General features: G+C 48.1%; 1 protein-coding gene across 1 annotated transcript in view; it reads right to left on the reverse strand.

Annotated features, from left to right (window-relative positions):
• Positions 1 to 12,655, reverse strand: part of LRRC1 (leucine rich repeat containing 1) — a 127,696-nt gene extending 115,041 nt beyond the window's left edge. The window contains exon 1 of the mRNA XM_015070135.3: positions 12,250 to 12,655. Coding sequence (XP_014925621.1) covers positions 12,250 to 12,408 — 159 coding nt within the window. The 5' untranslated portion in view covers positions 12,409 to 12,655. The remainder of the gene's footprint in view (positions 1 to 12,249) is intronic.
• Positions 12,656 to 12,937: the final 282 nt, after the last annotated feature.

Below are 12,937 nucleotides of genomic sequence, written 5' to 3' on the forward strand. Positions count from 1 at the left end.
CCTCAGTCTGATATTAACCCATCCAGAGAACCCATATCCTCAATCAGTCCCCAAACTAAGTTTGCCTAAATACAGTTTCTCGGGCACTCAAATCAACCCAAAGTAAAGTTTCAAACAACCACCTATGGACTGCTTCAGTTCATTTAATAAAAAGACAAAAAAGTCCCAGCTATGTTGCCCATTTTACTTCACTTCTAAAAGCTGGGAAAATGCAACTGACATGGGGGAAAATCTCAGTGTTCAAAGGTTGTCTGTGCCTGTGTGGGGGTGGGGATGTGGGGGGAGGGTGTGGGTATGTGTAGAGAGGTGTGGGGGTATGTGTGGGTATGGGGGGGGTGAGGGACTGTCAGGGGGAGGATGTAAGTATGTGGAGTGGGAGTGAGTTTGGGGGGAGGGGGAGTGCTGTTTAAACCAGAAAAAATCTGCTGATCTTTTTCCCTTAACTGGTTCTGAGAATCAACAACTGACCACAAGAGGGTATTTGGAACAGCTTCACCTTATCATCCAATCCTTGATTATAATTATTAAGCCCACACTTGTGGTTTGCTAAACCTCACTAAGCAACCTCATGGGGTATGTGCACAACTGTGGGACCACTCTCCTAAGGTTAGCAAGGTGGCATCATGTTGTAACAATTCAGAAAATTGGCACTCAAGGAGATCAGAACTCAAAGGTGCCCTGAACACCAATGACACCATCCCTTCATCATTCAGATAAGGAAACTGAGGCTCAAAGGATTATGTGATTTGCCCAAGGTTACAATGCTAGTGTCATTCAGATCAAGGACAAAAATCTGGACTACCAGGCCAGCGTTCATCTCCCTCCATCATGACACCACTCATCCATACAAAGACCAGAAAGCTCTGCTCCTCTTGGAATAATCATCAGGCTCTTGCTTACAGGTATAGTCCAAACCCACTTCTTTTTTTCTTTCCTTTATTTAAAATTTTTTTAATGTTTATTTATTTTTGAGAAAGAGAAAGAGAGGTAGAGCAAGAGTGGGGGAGGGGCAGAGAGAGGGGGAGACGCAGAATCTGAAGCAGGCTCCAGGCTCTGAGCTGTCAGCACAGAGCCCAAAGTGGGGCTCAAACTCACGGACCGTGAGATCATGACCTGAGCCGAAGTCGGACGCTTAACTGACTGAGCCACCCAGGTGCCCCATCTCCAAACCCACTTCTAAATCCACTTCCCAGCAGGGCTGAAAACTTCCCCAAGAATGCTGCTCAAATATGTATTAAATGTTTGATCTGTGCCAACCACCCTGTTAGGCAGCAGGAATGCAAAGAAAAAAAAAGTGTGTAGCTTTAAGAAACTCACTTTGATGGGAGAAAGAGATAATTACAAAGAGGTACAAGTAATGACACAGGTGTCCCCAGAGACCAGAGAGGCAGTAAGGGAAGGCTTCCTGGAGGAATGTTATCGCCTGAGCTGTATTCCCTGGGATGAAGAGCAATGAGCCAGGCAAAGAAACTGAGAAAGAGTAACTCATGGTAGACAGAGTTAAATAAAAAAAAAAAAAAAATGAAGACTCATAAGTATGAAATAATATGTTGGCAACCAAGGGTTGCTAACTCTTGCTGAAACACAAGCTGGAAAGTTCAGGTTGGAAAAAGATGGGAGATAAGGTGGAAGGGGTAGGCAGAGAACAAAAACACTGCCAGGTTGTGTCCTGCAGGTGTGAGAAGCCACTGCAGCAGGAAGCCACTCATCACATTTGTGTGTTATTTTAGAGAGAGAGAGCATGTACAAGCAGGGGAAAGGGGCAGAGGGAAGGAGAAAGGGGTGGAGAGCAGGAGGTGGAGGGGAGAGAGGGGGAGAGAGGGAGGGAGAGGAAGAGGGGGAGAGGGGGAGAGGGAGAGGGAGAGTGAGAGGGGGAGAGGGAGAGACGGAGAGGGGGAGAGGGAGAGGGGGAGAGGGGGAGAGGGAGAGGGGGAGGGAGAGGGAGAGGGGGAGGGGGAAAGGGAGAGGGGGAGGGGGAGGGGGAGAGGGGGAGAGGGAGAGGGAGAGGGAGAGGGGGAAAGGGAGAGGGGGAAAGGGAGAGGGAGAGGGGGAGAGGGAGAGGGGGAGAGGGAGAGGGGGAGGGGGAAAGGGAGAGGGAGAGGGGGAGGGGGAGAGGGGGAGAGGGGGAGAGGGAGAGGGGGAGAGGGGGAGAGGGAGAGGGGGAGAGGGGGAGAGGGGGAGACGGAGAGGGGGAGAGGGAGAGACGGAGAGGGAGAGGGGGAGAGGGGGAGAGGGAGAGGGGGAAAGGGAGAGGGAGAGGGGGAGAGGGAGAGGGGGAGAGGGAGAGGGGGAGGGGGAAAGGGAGACGGAGAGGGAGAGGAGGAGGGGGAGGGGGAGAGGGGGAGAGGGAGAGGGGGAGAGGGAGAGAGGGAAAGCGAGGGGGAGAGAGGGAGAGGGAGGGGGAGAGAGAGGGAGAGGGAGAGAGAGGGAGAGAGAGGGAGAGGGAGGGGAGAGAGAGGGAGAGGGAGGGGAGAGAGAGGGAGAGGGAGGGGGAGAGAGAGGGAGAGGGAGGGGGAGAGAGAGGGAGGGGGAGAGAGGGAGAAGGAGGGGGAGAGAGAGGGAGAGGGAGGGGGAGAGAGAGGGAGGGAGGGGGGGAGAGAGAGGGAGGGAGGGGGGGAGAGAGGGAGGGAGGGGGGGAGAGAGGGAGGGAGGGGGAGAGAGAGAGGGAGGGGGAGAGAGAGAGAGAGAGAGAGAGAGAGAGAGAGAGAGAGAGAGAGAGAGAGAGAGAGAGGGAGAGACTCTTAAGCAGGCCCCACACTCAGCATGGAATCCAAAGCGGGGCTTGATTCCACGACTCTGGGTTCATGACCTGAGCTGAAATAAAGAGTCGGACACGCAACCAACTAAGCTACCCAGGTGTCCCACATTTGTGTTTTAGAAAGATCACTGCCAAGTAGTGAGAAAGGACTGAAGGAGTAAAGGATAAAAGAGTTTGAGCCTTTGGGAGAGGCTGATCCACACAAGTCAGCACACCAAGTTAATGCCCAAGCTTCCTGTCCCCCACCATGCTTCATATCACCTTGGCCCGTTCCAGAAACAGAACCAAGTCAACCCAGAGTGAGCTCCATGGCACAAGATTGTGTCGCCTCACAAAAGCTCCCTGTCTACAATGCCCGCCCACCCTTCCCAGCCTCTCTGAACCTACCTTCAGTGAAAACCAGAGTACTGCTTTCCTGATGCCCCAGTGAGCCTCCTGCAAGGGTCTACAGCAAGTCCTGGTTTACTGACCCGTGTGACACTGAGCCACATTAGGAATTCCATGACTCAAACTTCTCTCCCGAACTCAAGAGTGTAAACTACCTGAAGCCAAGACTTAGATGTCAGCTTTCCAAAGACCTGGAACAAATATGTGATTAACTGACCGAAGCCCATCTGAGGACTTTTCCAGGCCTATAGGAAGGAGTCACAGTGGAAAATAAAAGGAGCAGAGATGGGGTGCCTGGGTGGCTCAGTTGTTTGAGTGTCGGACCTTGATGTAGGCTCAGGTCACCATCTCACAGTTCATGAGACCAAGCCCTGAGTTGGGCTCTGCAACCAAAGCCTGCTCAGGACTCTCTCTCCATCTCCCTCCATGCCCCTCCTTCATTTGCACTCTCTCTCAAAATAAATAAACTAAAAAAAAAAAAAAAGCAGAGATGATAGAACCAGTCTCTAGGCCCCTAGAAAATCCACAGGACTTAGAATCTAGAGTTGGAGATGTACAGTCCACATTTTCATTTTGCTTTGACATAACACTTTACCTCTCTAGATTTTCATTTCCTTAGCTACATAAAGTGGGTAGATTTCTATAACTTCTAACAAGGCCTTCCCATCTCACTATTATTAAAAAAAATCTTTGACAATCTAGCAAGATCTATAAAATTTGTAATGTATACCCTTTCATCCAACAATTATGCTTCTTAAAATTTATCTTAAACATTTGCACAGGAGTACAAAGTAATATGTACAAGAACATTTAATCCAGCATGGTTCATCACTGCAAAATCAGAAACCATTTAAATGTCAGCAATAGGAGAAAGGTTCAATCAATCAATCGTGAAACATCCAGTACAGTGGAATACTACAGCCCCAGAAGCAATGCTAGAAGACATCTATACGTACTGATATGGAAGATGTCCAAGGCAGTGTTATGTAAAAAAAGCAAATAGCAAAGCAATTTATATAGTGAGAGTTCTTGCTTTGTTTTAACAATAATAAATACATGGTGATGTATGAAGAGAAAAAAAATCCATAAGAATACATTCTAAAATTGTTAATGGTTGGTATCACTTCAAAGGATGCAAGGAAAATGTCATCTTCATTCTTTGAGTTCTTTTAAGTATCCAATCCATATCACTCCTTTAATGAGATAAAAACAAGGCCACGTCATGGTCCAAAGTCAAGCCAGTTGCACTCCTAGCCTGAGCTCAGAGGTCTTAGCATCTTCCGAACCAAGTTAAGCAGCAGGAGCCCACATCACATCCTCAGAGGTTCAGAAGCCACTTTCTGGCCTTTGCATGAGCTCATCTGACTTGAGCTCCTAGTTTCTACCACAAGTCAGCTGACAGGCCCTCCTGATGATCTTTTCCCAAGAAGTAGGTGTGGACTGTGGACAGAAAGGTGATGAGAGTGGCCAGAGTAGAAACAGACCTCTCCATCTGGCCACACTACCCAGGAATCAGTCTGGAACATGCTGTAATTAGGTGTAACACCTCCTTCCACCCACCACATGACAAATCCATTCCTTGCGGTTCTTGGAAACTGAAATACCAAATTTCTTCCAACTGAGTCAAATTCTCTGGACTCTAGAATTACAGCCTAGATAAGGAAACTCTTCAAAATAATGACAAGCCAAAAAAAATGTTTTTTCATTTTTAAAAATATTTCATCTTACTTCTAGGAGTTCAAAGTATTTTTACAGTAGACACACATACATACCATTAGATCTTCTAAAATACCACATGCAATAGTAAATTACCATTCCTGTCCACTAAATAATACCCAAGAGAAAGTAAATGGACATCCAGGAGTTTCTTCTATGCATTTACTAAGCTCTGGCCCATGATCTCATCATCTCTCATAACTATCACATGAAGGAGAGGACAAACATTTGTAGCCCTATGTTCTGGGTAGGGTTCCAAAATAGGCTAAATCCCGCTAGACTTCCGTGAACAAAGAGAAAGCCTTCAGCACTCACTCAATCCTTACCTAAGAGAACCCACTGCTTCTGGTTGTTCCATGGCACAGCAAGGTCATGGCTGAGATTTCTGTCATCATTGCTAAGAAATGTTTACCTTGCTATTCCTGACCCCCTTGTGTAAATATCAACTACACTTATCCCCAGAATGTCAAGTCTGTGGTATAGACTAAAAAGGTATTTCTTTTTAAGGAAATCCCAAGTCCCTACTTACTATAGTACAGAAGCTGCAAATTCTGGCAGAGAGGATAATGCACTGGAAAGCTGGAAGGAAGGTTCAATGTGCCCCTTTTCACTGGAAGCCCCTTGGAAGAGGCAGGAGGAACTGTGAAAACAAGCTTATTTTGCTATTTTACCAGCAGCACTCATCTTTGTCCATCCCAGAAAAGTTTTATTAAATGTATAGTTTTACTTTCCCTCAAAGACGTGAGCTATTTTTTAAAGACACATAACTTCCAAGTTCCTCTAGAAAAATAAAAATTCTGCAAGTGTTAGCCTTTCAAAGCATGAGCAGAAGATGATGAAACTAAAGTCCATGGTATGGTACACAAATAGTACGCGTTCGTATTACTCAGAAACACAGAACACCAGGGCTACCAGTGTTCCTGCAGGTTCATGTTTATAAACTTGATGACCATATTCATCTGAAACGCAAAACGAACAAACTCTTGCCACCCATAGCACATCTGGCTATTCCTCCTTCCCCCGAGTCAATACCTACATATAATGCTTGCCATGTCTTAGTGAGCAATTCACAAGCTGAATGCAGGCACATGCCACAGTCAAGGAAAAGATGTCCCCCCAAAAGGAGGTAAATGCTTTTCACTTGGTGTTACACAAGTATTACTGAAGTGCCTCAGAAGATCAGCGCAGCAGAAAAGGTAGCACAGCAGAAAGAGCACTGGACCCAAGGGCAGGAATGCCCAGGGTGAACATCTTTGACAAAGCCATCTCCCCTGTTCATCCCCAAGACGCTCTATCATTTCCTCTGGCCTAGACCACCATAGTGGGCTCCTGGCTTGTCTCCCTGACTCTAAACCCTGTGCTCTGGAATTACCTTTCTAAAGCAAAGATCTAACTGTACTGCCCCTGTACTTACACACCATCCATGGGCCTCCTCTGCCTCCAGATCAGAACGTACCTCCTCAGCAACACTGTCAAGAGCCTTTCACGATCTGGCCCCAGAACCCTCTCCAGGCACGCTCTACTGCTCAGGTGCCCCTCATTCTAGCCACCTGGAAAGGACTGGTTTTGGCAACAGCTGACATAGTTTGTCCTTCCTTCCAGTCAAGTGTGAATGTCACCACCTCCAAAGTCTTCCCTCAGCTCCTCAGAGAATGTGAGACTCCTCAGAGCTGCCATGAGCTTTCTGCAGAGGCTCCCTCCTAAGCATGCACATACTGTCGGGCCTCCTCTGGCCCAGGCAGGCCCACAGGTGGTAAATGCACACGTGGAGCTGGAGCCAAATGCCTACTCCAGAACTGACCTTGACCATGTTTCCTAAACAAGATTCTTAAGTAAGTTCCTTAAATAAGTCTCAATGTCTGCATTTGCAAAACTGAAATTCTAACAGCTAAAGCGTGTTATTCAGTCTGAGAGAAATAATTTATGTAGAGTACCTAATTCGATGTTTGGAGCTTAGTAAAATCTCAATAAGTGGTGACTATTATACTTCTTATTAATAGGTACTAAATACTCAGTATTTCTTAATCAGAGAGATTTGGCCCTCCACTAACCCAAGGCAAATTACAACTTCTCCAGGTCTCAGTTTCCTCACCTATAAGGGGGTGGGGGAATTGGGGGCAGAGAGAAGTAGGAGAAGGGGGGTTGGATGAACACATAAGAGACTCACAATTAAGTGCTAAACTGTGCAACAGGATACCTGAGAAATGAGAATGGTTTCCTTACCCTGACAAATGCGTGGGTCATCACTTTAAAGGGAAAGTCCTCTATTGGGCTCCCTTCTTCCTAAGCTTTCACTTAAATTATTTTTATTCCAATGTTACTTAAGTATGTCTAAACATAAAACTAGGTATGCCCTCCCTGCGCCTTAGCTCTTACAAAACTATAAGGTGAACCAAATAAAAAATCTGACAAAAACCAATAAAAGAGAACACAACGCTAATCTGACGTGACAAATGACAATGACACAATTGGACAGTCATCGCATGGCTGCACATACTGGTACAGAACTACCTCGGAGCAGGCTCCTGGCAACTCTGCCTGCCTGCACCACCGTGAGCTCTGTGACCCCTTCGGCTACCCACCACTCTTCTCTAACAAACGGCTATGAAACCTTTGCTCACGTAACTTCCAGCTATCATCTGACCCAAACACGTGATTTCTGCAATAGGCCCACATCTGTTCTTTCCCCCTCCGCTAGAGACAATTAAGGGAGTGCTCAATCAAACACAGATTATGGCACTACTAAAACCTTATGGCACTACTCATCTGTAAGTTCACCTAGATGTATGGAACCTATGAGTTTTTAATTATTATTGAAAAGAGCATTAAAATTTTAATTCTGGTTTTAAAAAATGAATTACAAACTCCCAGGAAAATGTGTCCCAACTCTGGGTTAAGAAACATTGTTTTATTTGGAGGGAAAAAAAAAAGGGGCATCTCACCACAGTAACTGCAAAACTCTTAGACCTCATATATCTGACTGTTAAGTGCTTTGCGTGCACTTACAGAGTAACCATACAAACCAGGTACTAAGACAACAAGTGAGGAAACCAAGGCTTGAAGAAAGTATCCAAGCAATGGAGCAGCATGTGAGCTATCTGACTTCAGCATCCGTGGTCTCTGCTCCTTGAAGACAAGCCCAAAGAGCCTTGGTCCATGAACTTGTGAAGAACGGCTGTCCCACTGAAGTGGGAAATGGCAAGTTTAAGACAAAAGGGACTTATTCCAAGTGGGAATGGATATCCTCTTAACAGATCACAGTTGGAGATTTGAAGTCACAGTCAGAAATTATGTTTACAATGCCTAAAAATCATTTCAAAAAGATATGACTGTCAAAGATTCCCAGCACAGAAGAGATAGAGAACAAAAACTGGTAAGAAAAAAACCACTGAATTCAGAATGACTTTATCCCATGACGAGTTTCAACATATTGGTATATAGTAGACGTGAGACTGCAGGAAGGGGAATCACGATGGCTGAGAAACGGGGGCAGCTTACCCATGACAGCACGTGTGAAGACTCATTCATGCAACAAGCATGTGCGTGCCTACTATGTGCCAGCCACTGCCCCAGGTTCAGCCATGAACAAAAGCATCCCTGCCCTCCTGGAGGTGATGTACTAGTTGGGGAGACAAAGAACATGAGTAAAATAGGAGGGGCTAAATAAGCACGTAGATGCAAGTAAGCAAGTCTAGAGTTTGGTAGTAATAGGGCTCTAAGGGCTGGGAAAAAATAAAGCAGGATATGAGAAAGAATGATGGGAAAGGGGAGATATTTGAGATAATGTCATCTGGCAATCATCAAAAGATCAACTAAACCCTAAATAAGAGTAGGTGACAAAATGAAACTTGGTTTTATAAGCTATATGGGTTCAACAGCCTTTACTCAAAATATGTGCTGCCTATTAGACTAGGCTCTGTACTGAAGCCAGAGAGATGGCATGAAGGTATCCAAGAATCCATGCACCTTGAGGGGGAAATTGACAGTGTCAGAAACACTAAGGAAGCACAGAGGGGAGCACAGGCTCTTGGGGAAGACAAAACAGCTCACCATATCAGTGACCTTTAACTTCTCAAGTGGCTTCCAACTTAAGGCAACCAGAGACTGTGCATCTAACCAGCTAGAGTCTTGAAAAAGGTCACTCCCAACTTGAATATTCTCTGACTATATTGGAGGTGGATAGATGCCAGAGCCATGATATGCTTAAGAGAAAGAGGCAGAGCTGAAAGATCTGTATCAGGCGAGGCTAAATTCCTTCAACAGACAAAAGCTGTTTACTGAGCAGGACCTACTGGGTGCCAGGCTCTATGCTCACAAGGATGAGCAAAAGCATGCCAGCATCTCAGGAAGTTAGAGTCAGACTGTCTCCTTTACTAGGCATCTCAAAGGGATGGAGCCGGGAGGAAGTGAGAAGGAGAAGGTGGATGGGAATGGGATGGTGAGCCTATCATCCAGCTGGGGTCAGGCTACAGATGAACGTTCCAAGCCTTCCCTGCAGAACAGCAGCACTGAGAGGCTACTACAAGGTGGACCCACTGCCAAGGATGGGGATGCAGGCTCAGCAAAAGTTTAAATTAGGTAAGTAACCACCAAGCTAGCTGTCATGCCCCCTCTACCCCATACTCACCACATCTGTATTCAAGTCACCTACCTCCCCATAAAGTTGTGAATAGCTCATAGGAATCATGCCTTCTCTAATCTCTATATTCCTAGCAACTGCAAATGATGAAGGGTCAGTAAATGTTTGACAGAGACCAGGCTTAATGACAGGAGTAAAACAAGAGGGGCTAAATAACTGAGATTTTAATGGGTGTGAAAAGCTGAATAAGCCAGATTCCTGCTAGGTGTCCAAAGCTGCTGAACAGGGGCGGGCGGGGGGCGACCAGTGACTCTCCATCTAACCAGCTGAACAGCCTTGATGGAGTCGCTTCAATTCTGGGTTTCAATTCGCAAAATAAGGGAGCTGAAGCAAATCTGAGGTTACAAACCTTTCAGTAGAAAGGAGACGGCTTTTCATCATCCTGAACCGTGAACAATGTCTGTATCTTTGCTTTTGGGGTATGGGGTGCGGACTTCCCCTTGTCTGTGCTTCCAAACAAATTACAGAGAACAGCCAGCCAGCAAGACCACCACCACAAGGACCCAGGAGGTCTGTCAGCAAAAGAGGGCCCCTGGTGATGGGGCAGGTAAGGAGACAGAGGTTAGAGGAGGGGTGGGGGTAGGGACAGCAGGGAGCAGTGCTAATGAGTTATGCAGATCTCAGAGGGGAAACAACAGCCCAAGGAAAGGACTTCTACTTTGAATGAAATATCTGTGCTTTCAAGGTGGTTGTGCACGTCTGGCTTATACCCATCCAGGCACCCAGACACGGTAAGTCATGAAGAAATCATTTTTAAACAACCTAGAAACTCTAAAACTAATTTCGGAGCTGTAAGAGCAATAATTGCCCATAAGCAAGACCACCTTTAGCCTCTGAAAAGCTTGTTTATTTATACTGTATCTACAGAGTGCTATCAGACTAGCTTGAGCCTCTGAGAAGTTTCCAGTTAGGATTAGTATGAATACCTAACACTTCCAAAACCCATAATTTCCCCTTACAAAGCTGAATTCCCCAACATTACAGGAAAACCCACAAACTTTGCAGAAGGGAGTAAAAAGCCAATCCAGTCAAAGGAAACCTTCCAGTTCTGTAAAAACAAACAAACAAACAAAATACCACAAAGAACACTGAAACATTTCTAGTTAAATAGCTTTTCACTCAATCTTTAATAACTTCATGCTGACACACTTGAAAAGTATTAAATAACATATTCTGTATTTCTGGCAATAGCAATGCCTAAAACTTACTTACAACTTAAGGCAGTAAGTGAGCTTATGCCTTTCAAGTCAAATGTGAGCAAGCTCAAGGCCAGACAAAGCCATGCGTCTGAAAATGCCTGCAAAATAATAAATGCCTGAGGGAACTGTACGGCTTTTTTGCTTCTAAGCTAAATAAAGCCTGGGGGGCTTTGCAAAGATCCTAGTGAGGATAATCCACATGATTACACAGAGCAAACCATCCGATTCCACATGAACCAAGGAAAGTTAATCAAAGAGAAAGAACACTTTAAATATTAAGAAAAACACACCGTTCTGCTTTTTAAAACACTTGGTCAGCGCTGAGGAACGCCATCAGGTCATTTTAACAAGCCAGAACATTTGACTAGCGAGCGTCTCTGTGACAGTCCTGTGTTAACTAAAGGACAAGAAAGATATTTGAGTCCCAACGCTCAGGCCTCACGTCCTCCTCCCAATTCCCAGCAGTCTAGTCTCCCTACTTCCTGCACACCTTTGGATTACTGCACACCGACTTCCTGCACACCCCGGGATTTGTGATACCTTCTTCCTTAAGGGTTACTCAAGCTAATTTCCTCGGCAGCAAGCTCGAAGGTTAAAAGTTCGCAGTCCCAGACCCTCCGTTAAAGCTCAATCAGCATGTGTCTTAGCCGCACCAGACTGATCAATGTATGTAAACAACTCTGAAGAGGTAACGCATCACTGCAAGGATAGAAGTCAGCAGGCTGAAGGTACGCGCTCCGGGAGAGGCGGCTGGCAATGCTGGCCCGCCGGGCGCAGCCTCTACTGACGTTCACAGCGGCTCCTTCCACGCAACAGGTCCACGCAGGCAGGGCCCCAGCGGCGGGCACCTGTGCACCCGCCCACAGGTCCCAAAGCATACCTCTCCTCCTGCCCGATATCCTCCAGCTCACCTCCCCTCACCTCCAATTCCCAACCGGCCCTGGAGCCAAGGCCGGCCAGCTCAAGGCCGGCCAGCTCGCCAAACTACAGTACTTTCAAGCACTGCCCACCAGCGATAAGGCCCTGGGGGCACATTCCTCCGAACACGCCTAGTTAGTGCGGCTCACTTGCGCGCTGCCCACCCGGGAAGCGCGCCCTGGCTAGTGGTCGGGGAATGCAGTGCAAGGAAAACTACCCTGAGAGCAGATGCCACGCTCTGTCCTTCCACCTGGGAACAGCCCCAGCCACCTGGCTCCTCACCTGCCCGGGTACAAATGCCAGTTGTTAGTACTTAGACGTGTATCTAAACTCCTTACCAGCCCAGAACGTTTCCTTAGTCGCACAAGCTCTAGTGACTACTTGGAAAACATCAAGTCGCTCGCTTTGTATAAAATGACAAGGAACTTTTAATGCGAGGGGAGGAGGGTAAGGGAGGAAGAGGCAGGTGAATGCAGGTAGTGGTGGCTCTGCGGGACGTGGCGACGGGATCTGGAGGTGGAAGAGGGATAGAGTGTGGAAGGGAGGTGACCACGGGAGAGAGGAGGGAGAGGGCTGGCCAGGCTCGGCCGAGTTCCCCCAAAGGCGGCGCGCAGGTGAGGCCGGACACTCACCTCGGGCAGCTCGCGGAGCTGGTTGGCGTCCAGCAGCAGCTCCTCCAGGCTGCGGGCGTAGCGGTAGATCTCCTCGGGGACATAGACCAGCGAGCAGTGGCGCTTGTCGATCGTCTCCACATGACGGTTGCACCGCCACAGGGGGATGCAGTGGAACATCGCCGCCCCCGCCGCCGGGTCCCGAGCCGCGGAGACCCGGGCTCTGAGCCCGCTCCGCCCGGCGGCTCCGCTCCGCCCGCTGCCCAGTCCGCACTCGTTGGCTCCCGTGCTCGCTTGCTCCTCGCGCCGGGGTTCGCGGTCCCAAACGCTTCCAGGAACCTCGGGCGGGAGCCCCAGCCGAGTCCCAGCGCCCCCGCCCGCCAGCCGGTGCGTCCCCTCCCACCTTCCAGTCGCGCCGCCGCGGCCGCTACTGCCGCGCGGAGCTTCCTACTCGCGGCCACCGCGCGACTGAGCATGCGCGCCAGTGGGCGCGCGCGAGGGCGTATCCCGACCCGGGGGATGCTCCGCTCCGGGTTTTCCCGGAGACCTGGAGTCGGAGAGGGTCGAAACCTGCGGGCCGGGCGCTTTCGGTCCCCCAACTCTGGTTGGGGTTCCGGGAGCGTTCGTCTCTCTGAGGAAGCCTGACTCCAATGGAGCTTGGGGTAAAGATGAAGCAGAGGAGAGGTGGCCTGAGGGGAGCAGAACAACT

This window comes from Acinonyx jubatus, chromosome B2 (assembly GCF_027475565.1).
Source record: "Acinonyx jubatus isolate Ajub_Pintada_27869175 chromosome B2, VMU_Ajub_asm_v1.0, whole genome shotgun sequence".
In the NCBI taxonomy this organism is placed as follows: domain Eukaryota; kingdom Metazoa; phylum Chordata; class Mammalia; order Carnivora; family Felidae; genus Acinonyx; species Acinonyx jubatus.